The sequence below is a fragment of the Lepisosteus platostomus genome, chromosome 16, assembly GCF_059453375.1.
Source record: "Lepisosteus platostomus isolate fLepPlt1 chromosome 16, fLepPlt1.hap1, whole genome shotgun sequence".
NCBI lineage: Eukaryota > Metazoa > Chordata > Actinopteri > Semionotiformes > Lepisosteidae > Lepisosteus > Lepisosteus platostomus.
In genome coordinates this window covers 3,825,074-3,837,836 of record NC_142626.1, presented here as the reverse complement: position 1 = coordinate 3,837,836, position 12,763 = coordinate 3,825,074, and the positions used below count along the sequence as shown (strand labels likewise).

The 12,763-nt window shown below is 58.1% G+C and overlaps 1 protein-coding gene across 9 annotated transcripts in view; it reads right to left on the bottom strand.

Annotated features, from left to right (window-relative positions):
- The window catches only part of sipa1 (signal-induced proliferation-associated 1), a 71,290-nt gene that overhangs the window by 34,579 nt on the left and 23,948 nt on the right, over positions 1–12,763 (bottom strand). For 7 of the 9 annotated variants that reach the window (XM_088609144.1, XM_088609152.1, XM_088609151.1 and 4 more), the window contains exons 2-3: positions 12,373–12,433; positions 2,266–4,236 (exon numbers count right to left, since the gene is read on the bottom strand). In XM_088609144.1, coding sequence (XP_088465270.1) covers positions 2,266–3,415 — 1,150 coding nt within the window. In that variant the 5' untranslated portion in view covers positions 3,416–4,236; positions 12,373–12,433. Of the gene's footprint in view, positions 1–2,265; positions 4,237–8,258; positions 8,580–12,372; positions 12,434–12,763 lie in introns of those variants that run through there. The other 2 variants (XM_088609148.1, XM_088609149.1) reach the window with 2 other exon arrangements.

The following is a 12,763-nucleotide window of genomic DNA, read 5'->3' as shown; positions in this document are numbered from 1 at the left end:
AGGGGAAGACTCAGGGAACTCTTCAGGGGAAGACCCAGGGAGCTCTTCAGGGGAAGACCGAGGGAGCTCTTCAGGGGAAGACTCAGGGAGCTCTTCAGGGAAAGACTGAGGGAGCTCTTCAGGGGAAGACTGAGGGAGCTCTTCAGGGAAAGACTGAGGGAACTCTTCAGGGGAAGACTGAGGGAGCTCTTCAGGGGAAGACTGAGGGAGCTCTTCAGGGGAAGACTCAGGGAACTCTTCAGGGGAAGACCCAGGGAGCTCTTCAGGGGACGACCCAGGGAGCTCTTCAGGGGAAGACTGAGGGAGCTCTTCAGGGGAAGACTCAGGGAGCTCTTCAGGGAAAGACTGAGGGAGCTCTTCAGGGGAAGACTGAGGGAGCTCTTCAGGGGAAGACTCAGGGAACTCTTCAGGGGAAGACCCAGGAAACTCTTCAGGGGAAGACTGAGGGAGCTCTTCAGGGGAAGACTGAGGGAACTCTTCAGGGGAAGACTAAGGGAACTCTTCAGGGGAAGACTCAGGGAGCTCTTCAGGGGAAGACTCAGGGAGCTCTTCAGGGGAAGACTCAGGGAGCTCTTCAGGGGAAGACTGAGGGAGCTCTTCAGGGGAAGACCCAGGGAGCTCTTCAGGGGACGACCCAGGGAGCTCTTCAGGGGAAGACTAAGGGAGCTCTTCAGGGGAAGACTGAGGGAGCTCTTCAGGGGAAGACTAAGGGAGCTCTTCAGGGGAAGACTGAGGGAGCTCTTCAGGGGAAGACTGAGGGAGCTCTTCAGGGGAAGACTGAGGGAGCTCTTCAGGGGACGACCCAGGGAGCTCTTCAGGGGAAGACTAAGGGAGGTCTTCAGGGGAAGACTGAGGGAGCTCTTCAGGGGAAGACTAAGGGAGCTCTTCAGTGGAAGAGTGAGGGAGCTCTTCAGGGGAAGACTGAGGGAACACTTCAGGGGAAGACTGACGGAGCTCTTCAGGGGAAGACTCAGGGAACTCTTCAGGGGAAGACTGAGGGAGCTCTTCAGGGGAAGACTCAGGGAGCTCTTCAGGGGAAGACCCAGGGAGCTCTTCAGGGGAAGACTCAGGGAACTCTTCAGGGGAAGACTGAGGGAACTCTTCAGGGGAAGACTCAGGGAACTCTTCAGGGGAAGAGTGAGGGAGCTCTTCAGTGGAAGAGTGAGGGAACTCTTCAGGGGAAGACTAAGGGAGCTCTTCAGGGGAAGACCCAGGGAGCTCTTCAGGGGAAGACCCAGGGAACTCTTCAGGGGAAGACCCAGGGAACTCTTCAGGGGAAGACCCAGGGAGCTCTTCAGGGGAAGACTGAGGGAGCTCTTCAGGGGAAGACTCAGGGAGCTCTTCAGGGGACGACCCAGGGAGCTCTTCAGGGGAAGACTGAGGGAGCTCTTCAGGGGAAGACTCAGGGAGCTCTTCAGGGAAAGACTGAGGGAGCTCTTCAGGGGAAGACTGAGGGAGCTCTTCAGGGGAAGACTCAGGGAACTCTTCAGGGGAAGACCCAGGAAACTCTTCAGGGGAAGACTGAGGGAACTCTTCAGGGGAAGACTGAGGGAACTCTTCAGGGGAAGACTGAGGGAGCTCTTCAGGGGAAGACTGAGGGAACTCTTCAGGGGAAGACTGAGGGAACTCTTCAGGGGAAGACTGAGGGAACTCTTCAGGGGAAGACTCAGGGAACTCTTCAGGGGAAGACTCAGGGAGCTCTTCAGGGGAAGACTGAGGGAGCTCTTCAGGGGAAGACTGAGGGAACTCTTCAGGGGAAGACCCAGGGAGCTCTTCAGGGGACGACCCAGGGAGCTCTTCAGGGGAAGACTAAGGGAGCTCTTCAGGGGAAGACTGAGGGAGCTCTTCAGGGGAAGACTAAGGGAGCTCTTCAGGGGAAGACTGAGGGAGCTCTTCAGGGGAAGACTGAGGGAGCTCTTCAGGGGAAGACTGAGGGAGCTCTTCAGGGGAAGACTGAGGGAGCTCTTCAGGGGACGACCCAGGGAGCTCTTCAGGGGAAGACTAAGGGAGCTCTTCAGGGGAAGACTGAGGGAGCTCTTCAGGGGAAGACTAAGGGAGCTCTTCAGGGGAAGACTGAGGGAGCTCTTCAGGGGAAGACTGAGGGAGCTCTTCAGGGGAAGACCGAGGGAGCTCTTCAGGGGATGGCCCAGGGAGCTCTTCAGGGGAAGACTCAGGGAGCTCTTCAGGGGAAGACTGAGGGAGCTCTTCAGGGGAAGACCCAGGGAGCTCTCAGGAACCCCCCCAGAGACGAGGCGCCGGGCTCACCTTTCATGTAGAAGTACTTGCGGTAGTAGTGCGCCCCGAGGTCGGCGTGCTCGACGAAGTACATGCTCTTGCCCTGCTGCCGCACGTGGCTTTCCCGGGGCTCCTCCAGCACCGAGACGGCGTCGTCGGGGCACCGCCCGGGCCCCCTGGCCCGCCCCAGCCCGGCCCGCTCCTCGCCCCCGATCTCGTTGCGGAAGTGCGGGCAGCTGAGGAGCAGGTCGTTGTCGTTGCCGTCGCCCTCGTCCAGCACCAGGGTCTCGCGCAGGGACTCGGGGTCCTCGCCGGCTGCGCCCGGCAGCGGGGAGGGGGGCGCGGGCGGGGCGGGGCCGCGCTGCTGGGAGGCGGCCGAGGCGCCGGAGGTGATGTTCTTCTTGCGGCCGATGCTGTCGCGGTTCGAGGCCGCCTCGGTCAGGTCGAAGAGGATGCTCTGCACGTCGTAGTGGGCGAAGTTACGCACCCACCCCCCGCCGGGCTGACCGCTGTCGGCGGGGAGCGGCGCCTGGGGGGGCACGGGGGACGAGGGCTGGGATTTGGCCCTCTTGTTCGGCGGCTCGGGCTTGGCGGCCCGGGGCGGCGCTTTGGGGGGCTCGCCGCCGGGGGCGGAGAGGGCGCGGAAGAAGCCGTCGGTCTCGGAGGGGGCGGCGGCGGCGGCGGCGGGGGGAGGCGCCTGCAGCCCCAGCAGGACCAGGGGGTCCCTGAAACGCAGGGCGGAGGGGCTGAGGACGCCCTGCTCCTCAGCGCTGGTCGCCCGCGGGCGGCTCTGCTTCTCCAGGGACGAGAGGCTGCCGTACTCCCTGTGCAGCACCGCCCCGGGGTCGCCCTGGGCCGCCGGGCCCCCCGGCGGATTCTCCCCGCCGCCGGCGTGGGGCCCCAGGCCGCCGGCCTTCCCAGAAGCCTCCAGGTCGCCCAGGGTGACGTCGCTGTTGCTCCGCTGCATGACGTGGACGTGGCCGCGGCCGGAGGAGCGCAGGCCGCTCAGGCCCGCCGCCGGGCCCTCGGGGGCCCCGTCCTCCTTGCGGGGGGGCCACTCGGCCACCACCACCCGCGCCCGGACCCCCGGGTCCCGCTTGGGCTCGAAGCTGACGGCCGCCAGCGGGGGCCGGGGGCTCTGCCGACGGAACTTGCGGATGAAGAGGTCGTCGGACTGCATGGCGTCTCAGCCGCCGCCCCCCGCCGCCTCCTCCTCCTCCTCCTCCTCCCTCCTGCCGGCCACGATTCCCTCCCTGGGTCCTCGGTGCCCGCGGGAGATCCGGGCCTCAGCTGCGCGGAACGGGATACGACCCGGGCAAGATCGCAAGCGGGACGCAGGGCCTGGGGGATCCCTCCCGTCCAAGCATGGGGGGCCGTCGGCGAGCCTCCTAGGGAGCCATCACCCTGGGCCACCCCGAGAGCGCGAGAAAGACTGTGGCGGGAATCGGGGGTGTTCTGACAGAAGGGGAAAGGTCTGGCGCATCGACGGGTATCGGGGAGGACCTACGTCTCCTGGGCAGGTTGTCCCCCGCTAACGAGCGCACAGTAGGGGGGGTTGACCTTCCGAAACGAGCTCGTCTTGGAAAACCAAACCTCGGGGGCGATGGCGGGTGGTCTGAACCGCGGTAGGACTGTAGAACTGCGGCAGCCCTCCCGAGACGATCCTGGCCCAGAAAAACCTGGGGGAGCCCTCGTTTTTCAGTTCGGGGGAAAAACGAGCGCCTGGGTATTCCCACGCCGGATCTGCGGCCGGATCTGGACGGATCTGATCTGGACACGACTTCTGGCCACCTCTTGACCAAGAACGACTTCCGACCAGCCGGGAGCTCTTCGGAATCTTCGGAGAGGGACTCTCCTCTTCTCCGGAGCCTGATCCCAAAGATTTGCAGGCCCCTACGGATCTAGGTTCTCCACTGGGCTGCCTTCATCCACGAAGTGCCGAGCGGACCTCCGGTTTGTTTTTTCCTGCAGAATTCGGGGCTTTGCTTTTTGGGGGGACACCTGTGGAGAAAGGAATGTTAGACAGGAGTCAGAGAATCCCTGCACTGTCCCTGGATCAAGTCCCTCATCCCTCATCGTCCCAGAAGGTACCTACAAAATCCTAGACCCTAAATCTAGTGTACTCCCCATCCGGTTTAGACAAAGTGATAAGCTTAGGTCACAAGTTTGTGAATCACAACCATTTTTCACAGCTGCCCATGAGGAAAAATCTGCCAGGTTCTGGTGTTGAAGTGTTGTCCAGGATGTAATTCCCAGGAGTCCTCCTGGGAAAAACTAAGGTTGCTGCTGGAAGAGGTGTTAGTGGGGCCAGCAGGGGGCGCTCACCCTGTGGTCCATGTGGGTCCTAATGCCCCAGTATAGTGACGGGGGACACTGGACTGTAAACAGGCGCCGTCCTTCGGATGAGACATAAAACCGAGGTCCTGACTCTCTGTGGTCATTAAAAACCCCAGGGTGTTTCTCGAGAAGAGTAGGGGTGTTACCCCGGTGTCCTGGCCAAATTTCCCCCCTGGCCCTTACCAATCATGGCCTCCTAATAATCCCCATCTATGAATATACTTCATCAAGTGTAAGCAATTATTATTATTATTATTATTATTATTATTATTATTATTAATTCTGGTATCGTTGAGCTGGGCCAAATTCTGGAATCGTTCAGCTGGGCCCAATTCGGGGATCCTCACCACTGGTGCTGGAAGTTTTTACACCAAACATAAGGTTCTCTTGGAGACCTGACTGGGAAAACAACTGTATTTGAATTTGACCTGTGTAGCATCTGCTCTGGGGATTCAATCTCAGTTTGCTCTTTGCAGGGAGACAGACGTCTGCTGCGTGTGACATTTCGGAATGTAACTGGGATGACAGATGTCATCGGAGAAAAGAAAAAAAAACACTGGGCCCTATGCGCACATCTTTGTACGGGCTCTAATGCACATGCAGTGATCACTCCTCGACACCCAGCTGTAGAAACCTGACCTGAACAGGGTTGCGTCTGAAACGGATATACTGACAACTGACCGTGTGGGCACGGAGGACAGGAAAAGGAAAACTCCCAAGGCGGGGAAGAGACCTCTGTGGGTCCCAGGCCCAGCGCTCCAGGCAATGAGTCTGTGGTACATGAATCCTAATGGATGCTCTCTGGAAAGTTTCTGCTGCCTCTGGGCTAGTGTTTCAGGACTTGATGTAATAAGGAATTAAAAGCTCTCAAATCTCTTACTGTATTCCCACGTGCCCTGTGTCCCTATACAGCCAACGCCATCCTCTCTGTATGTCCCTGTGCCAGATGTGCCCAGCCCAGCTGTTTCCCTGCTCCAGAAATAGCCGTCTCCACCCTTGCAGACAATGACAATGGTGGGCTGGGGGACTTTTCCTGTGTTGAAACGCTTGGAAAACACAGCCCTGCCAGCCCCACAGGAGCCCTGTCTCTGTCCGGTACTGCCCCCCCCCCCACTAGAATGCAGCCTCTCTAAATATGGCTTCAGTCTTTCCTCGGGTTTGCTACTGGTACAGCTATCCACAATAGTTCAGTGACCTGCTACCTCAAGCCTTGTCCAACCAGCAGGAGCGGCTGTCCACAGTGCCCCCAGTGACCTGCTACCTCAAGCCTTGTCCAGCCAGCAGGAACGGCTGTCCACAGTGCCCCCAGTGACCTGCTACCTCAAGCCTTGTCCAACCAGCAGGAACGGCTGTCCACAGTGCCCCCAGTGACCAGCTACCTCAAGCCTTGTCCAACAGGCAGAGAGCAGAGTCAGCTATCCACAGTGCAACAGTGATCTGCTACCTCAAACCTCGTCCAGCCAGAAGAAACAGCTGTCCACAGTGCCCACAGTGATCTGCTACCTCAAACCTCGTCCAGCCAGCAGAAACAGCTGTCCACAGTGTCCATAGTGACCTGCTACCTCACACCTCGTTCAGCAAGCAGAAACAGCTGTCCACAGTGTCCATAGTGACCTGCTACCTCACACCTCATTCAGCAAGCAGAAACAGCTGTCCCCAGTGTCCATAGTGACCTGCTACCTCGAGCCTTGTCCAACAAGCAGAGACAGCTGTCCACAGTGCCCACATTAACCTGCTACCTCAAGCCTGGTCCAGCCAGCAGAGACAGCTATCCACAGTGCCCACAGTGAACTGCTACTGGTACAGCTTTTCCACAACAGTCCAGTGATCTGCTACCTCAAGCCTTGTCCAGCCAGCGGGGACAGATGTCCACAGTGCCCACAGTGACCTGCTACAGGTACAACTATCCACAACAGTCCAGTGACCTGCCACCTCAAGCCTTGTCCAGCCAGCAGGGACAGCTGTCCACAGTGCCCACAGTGACCTGCTACCTCAAGCCTTGTCCAACAAGCAGAGACAGCTGTCCACAGTGCCCACAGTGCCCTGCTACTGGTACAACTATCCACAACAGTCCAGTGACCTGCTATCTTAAGCCTAGGAATGGCTGTCCACAGTGACCCATTACCTCAAGCCTCGTCCAACATGCAGAAACAGCTGACCACAGTGCCCACAGTGACCTACTTCCTCACACCTTACCCAGCCAGCAGAAACAGCTGTCCACAGTGACCCGCTTCTTCAGACCTTGTCTAGCGAACAAAAACAGCCGTCCACAGTGGTCCAGTGACCCGAGACCGCACACCTCGTCCAACAAGCAGGAATACCTGTCAACAGTGGTCCAGCGACCCGCGACCTCGTCCAACAAACTACCGGACGGGCGAGACGGGTCGAGGGGCCTCCTCTCGTTTGTGTCTCATGTCCCCAGAACCGGAGTTGGACCTTTATCAAAAAGGATATATAGGACGCGGCATGTTTTGCAAGTGGGAATAGTACATTTATTTTAAAACCTTCACAACAAGAGCGACAGAGGCTAGGGAAGCTAACGTGGTCAATAAAACAGACCCTCGCACCGAGATCATGTCAGCCAGCAGCTGGATTTTCCTACCGCAGACGCCTGTCTGCCGAGGTTCCAAAATGACGCACCGAAGCTCAGAGCCCGCCCACTCTCTAGCCCCGTCTGGTGCTGCGCCTGATCGCTTTTCTCTCTATTTTTAAAACCCGCCTTCGCATGGCTTTTCAGGGCGCCTCGAAACCTCCGTTACTAGAATGGCAGACAGCCTCCCCAGCAGCCCCTAGAACATCGGCGCCCCAGAGCTCGCGGGTCCTACAGAGATCAAGTGGAAGTGTCGTCAGGTACACTGTACGAGCCGAACGAGACTCACGGGGTACGGGGGACACCTGAGGCACATTCCGGAGTTAGAGGAAGAGCCCGGCGCGGGGCATGATGGGAAAAAGGAAGCGTCAATGGCTGGGTTGCGTCACCAGCTGGGGCTGCTGCAGACCCCCCATCTTTTTCGGAAGTGAGGGTGTGCGCCCCACCCCTTTTCGTCTCTTTTTATCCCCCCCTCCCCCAAACCGACGAGGAAACCACGTTTCCCCTCCCCCTCGCTTGCCCGAACCCGACTTGGTGAGGATGTTTGAAGATTTGGTGAAGAGCAGGATGTCGTTGATGTTTTAGAAAGCTCATAACGACCTCTGAACTTTTGAAAAGCGTTGGCGTTTCGGAGACGTCCCGTGCACGTTAGTGAATAATGAAAGATCGATATTCCAATCATCGATTCTATCTTCCTCATTCTTAAGGTGGGGTTCTAGGAATCAAGATTCATACTGTTTTTTTTTTCCCGTCAATAAAGATTGATTGAGCTCTCTCTCTCTCTTGCCCGAACCCCAGGGGTTCCAGACGTTGCCGAGGACGACAACACCGCCGTTAGCGTCTTAACGGGAGCTCCACCACCCCACTGCAGAGGGGGGTCGCTGAAGCTGGGAAAAATGCGTCCTGGGTCGCTCGACCTCGGGGCCCGGCATCAGCTGTCCCCCACCGTCGGCATAAACGCACCCAAGTGGACCGCCGAGCGAAAAACGGAAAGGCGTGGGTGTGGGAATGCGATGCTTCTCCATTCCTCTGCTGCCCCAAGAAGCCGGGTTTCTTCGCCCCCCCCCCACCGGCGCGGCTCGGAGACGGTGCTTACCCACGCTGCCCGGCACGCCGACACAACGACACGACGCCTCAGGGCTGAGATGCCCGGCGATAAGGACAGGAGGCTGCGAAAGAGCGAGGGAAGGGAGGAGATAACCTTACCCGCGGAGAGATCGGGCCCCGAGCCGAGTTACAGGGGCCCGGACAGGGGGACGAGCGGAATGTATTTAAGACACGGGGAAACGAAACAAAAATCTCTCTCTCTCTCTCCGTCACGTCCCCTCTGGCCCGTCAACCTTCTTGTGTTTCTCTTTCTTCAGCTCTCGTTTCTACTCCTGTCTGAAGGGCACTGAGGTGGTGGTGGTGGTGGGGGGGGGGGTTTGACGTCAGCGTCACCGCAGATCGGAAACTTTTGCCTCTGCGAAAAAGGTCGCCCTCTGTCACGGCCCCAGGGCGAGCCGGCTCTGGGCTCTGGGCTCCGGGCGCGCGAGAGCAGCTGTTTCCTGCCCGCAGTGCGCTGCGCCGCGCCGCGCAGCAGCAGGCAGGTGTTGCCAGCGAGAGACGCGCCGCGCGAGAGCAGGACACTTGTGTTGACGCAGACGTGGGGGGTGGGGGGGGGCTTGTGGGTTTGAGGTTTCCTAGCAAAAGACCTTTGCGAAATACTGTTCTCCCTTCCTCAAAGCTGGTTTTGCAATTTTTTTGCAAGGTTTCTTTCGTTTTCCCCTTCACAAGCCAGCCAGCAGCCATATCACCCTGCAGCTCCCCACTGGCAGCCCCACTGGAGACTCAGCAGGAGTGAGCCTGGCCAGTACCTGGAGGGGAGACTCCTGGGAAAGCTGAGGCTGCTGCTGGAAGAGGTGTTAGTGGGGCCAGCAGGGGGCGCTCACCCTGCGGTCTGTGTGGGTCCTGATGCCCCAGTATAGTGACGGGGGACACTAGACTGTAAACAGGCGCCGTCCTTCTGATGAGACGTACAAGCCGAGGTCCTGACTCTCTGTGGTCATTAAAAATCCCAGGGCGCTTCTCGAAAAGAGTAGGGGTGTAACCCCGGTGTCCTGGCCAAATTTCCAATTGGCCCTTACCAATCATGGCCTCCTAATAATCCCCTTCTATGAACTGGCTCCATCACTCTGCTCTCCTCCCCACTGAGAGCTGATGTGTGGTGAGCGTTCTGGCGCACTATGGCTGCCGTTGCATCATCCAGGTGGATGCTGCACACTGGGGGTGGTGGAGGGGAGACCCCATTACCTGTAAAGCGCTTTGAGTGGAGTGTCCAGAAAAGCGCTATATAAGTGTAAGCAATTAATTAATTAACAAGTGAAGCCTCCCCCCATCCGTCTCCCTCCCGCCTTTTTTTTTTCCCTCCCTTTTAACCGCCAGGCTGTGCGGGTGCATTGTGGGACGACACCGGAGTGGAATGGAAGACGCGGGCACGGGGTGGCGAGGGGTCAAATCCGCGACAAAAAAAAACCCAAAGCGGCGACGCATCCGGTATCGGGACCCGCCCGTGAACTGCCGCGCAAAATCCCTTGCTTCACCCGCGTCTCGTCCTCCGCGCCGCCAGCTTTCCAAGCGCGGCCCGCCATTGTCAGGGCGCGTCGGTTCCCCCTCCCCCCCTCGGCGACGGGCGCGCTCTGATGACGTCACGACCGCTCGCCCGGCTGCAAGCGCGCCGGGAATCGCAGAACGGACCCGTCTTCCCGGCGCTTCTCCGGACTGGCCCCCCGAGCAAGCCAGCAAGGAAGCTGAGAAGGCGGCGATGATGCAGTTCGCTCTCCGTCCACCGACAGGCGCTCTTGGGTAAGAGCGAAAAAAGATGCAAAACGAGCCGAGTTCGGCAACCAGTGTCTGCTTTTCTTGAGTACTAATACAAATTGCCCACAGCTACTCCTCCCTGCCTTCAGCCCCACTGGAGACTCAGCAGGTGGGAGCCTGGTCAGTACCTGGAGGGGAGACTCCTGGGAAAAACTGAGGCTGCTGCTGGAAGAGGTGTTAGTGGGGCCAGCAGGGGGCGCTCACCCTGCGGTCTGTGTGGGTCCTAATGCCCCAGTATAGTGACGGGGGACACTAGACTGTAAACAAGCGCCGTCCTTCGGATGAGACGTCAAACCGAGGTCCTGACTCTCTGGGGTCATTAAAAACCCCAGGGTGTCTCTCGAGAAGAGTAGGGGTGTTACCCCAGTGTCCTGGCCAAATTTCCCCCCTGGCCTTTACCCATCATGGCCTCCTAATAACCCCCCTCTCTGAACTGGCTCCATCACTCTGCTCTCCTCCCCCCTGAGAGCTGGTGTGTGGGGAGCGGACTGGCGCCTCATCCAGGTGGGGGTACACACTGCTGGGGGTGGAGGGGATCCCCATGACCTGTAAAGCACTTTGAGTGGAGTGTCCAGAAAAGTGCTATAAAAGTGTAAGCAATTATTATTATTATTATTATTATTATTATTATTATTATTACTTTATGTTCCTTTCTCATCAAACCTGCTATCCCTGCCCTGGCCAGTACCTCTCTCACAACACCAGGGCGTCTGCGGTTCTCATGACCCGGCTGCACTGGGTGACGACTTCACCCTCATGAATTTAAAGTGGGTGAGATGTCTGGATAGGAGTCCCGAAGGCTCAGCCTCTCCAGGGCTTTTAATCACAGCAAATGGGTACTAAATGTTTCAGCAGTTCCAACGAGAGAGGTTTTTTCCATCCTCCTCCTCATGCAGTATTCATCACGACTGGTTAACTCGCACCTCAAGCTCCTGGCTCAGTGTCCAGAGCCGCACAGCTGTGGGCGACCGGGGTTTTGTATGTGTAATAATAATAATAACAACTGCTTTCACTTCTATCGCGCTTTTCTGGACCCTCCACTCAAAGCGCTTTACAGGTAATGGGGATCCCCTCCACCCCCCACCTGGATGAGGCGCCAGTCCGCTCCCCACACCCCAGCTCTCAGTGGGGAGGAGAGCAGAGTGATGGAGCCAGTTCAGAGAGGGGGGTTATTAGGAGGCCATGATGGGTAAAGGCCAGGGGGGAAATTGGGCCAGGACACCGGGGTAACACCCCTACTCTTCTCGAGAAACACCCTGGGATTTTTAATGACCCCAGAGAGTCAGGGCCTCGGTTTGACGTCTCATCCGAAGGACGGCGCCTGTTTACAGTCTAGTGTCCCCCGTCACTATACTGGGGCATTAGGACCCACACAGACCGCAGGGTGAGCGCCCCCTGCTGGCCCCACTAACACCTCTTCCAGCAGCAGCCTCAGCTTTCCCAGGAGTCTCCCCTCCAGGTACTGGCCAGGCTCCCACCTGCTGAGCTCCAGTGGGGAGCTGCAAGTTGTGAGCTGCAGAGCGATATGGCTGCTGGCAAGGGATTGTGTCTTTGGAGTTCCAATCTGACCTTGAATGGTTCCACTCAAGCTCTTTGAGATGTTTAGAGTGGTCCCAGGAAAATTCCAAATAAAAGGATTTTTTGCACCCATCCGATTTGGAACAAGGACTTGGGGTTGTGCTTCACATGTCAGCTGGGGGGGCTACAAACCCCGCAACCCGCACACGGGGGAGAAAAGGAGGAAGTGAGGGGGCGGGGCCAACCACCTCGGCCCCGCCCACTTCCCCTTTGAGCCAATCGTCCTTTGACACGTCACAAGGCAGCGCCGCCCCCGTACCCTGTGATTAGAGGAGGCGAGCGTCCCTCACTGACAGCTCCCCATGCCTGTGGTCCAGGATGTCGCATCTCATAAAGACATCTGATAAAATTATTCGATGTCTGGAAAAATCCGGGACAGCTTCCTCACAGACGGGAAACCCAGATGGACCGTAATCCTGTTGTTCCTCTTCTAATCTGCGTCTCCGGCATTTGTGAAAGTGAATTCCTGACACATGTGCAGCCGGCACAGTGCCCAGGGAGCAGAGCGTGATGATAGTGCTCTCATTCCACTACAGCTGTGCTGAGAGCCCAGATACATCCTGGATGGGATGTCAGTCCATCACAGGGCACACACAGACACGCTCCCACCAGGGCCAGTTTTCCCAGACGCCAACTGACCGATTGGATTGTGGGAGCACCCGGAGGAAACCCACCGTGAACACAGGGGGAACATGCAAACTCCACCCAGACAGCACCCCAGATCCAGAATTGGCCCCGCAGGCCCCCAGCATTGCAGGGCAGCAAATACTCACCACTACAGTCTGTGTTCAACCGGTCCTCTGAAAGTCTCTCGGCGCAGAGCCTCCCGCAGACCTGGAAGAGCAGACGGAACGTGGAGAATTAGGAAAAGTGCTCCATTCTCTTAGCCCTCCCCGAAAAGTGTCTCTGGTCACCCATTTTCAAGGCGCACCGCCATCCCAGTTTCTCAGACCGGTTATCAGATCTCGGGAACAAGAGACATTCATCGACGATATGGGGAAATATCAAATGAAGCACAAAATCGACGCGAAGCGGCCCTTCCTGCTCACTAGTCCCCGTGCTGACTAGTGTACTGAGATGTGAAGCGGCCCTTCCTGCTCACTGGTCCCCGTACTGACTAATGTACTGAGATGTGAAGCGGCCCTTCCTGCTCACTAGTCCCTG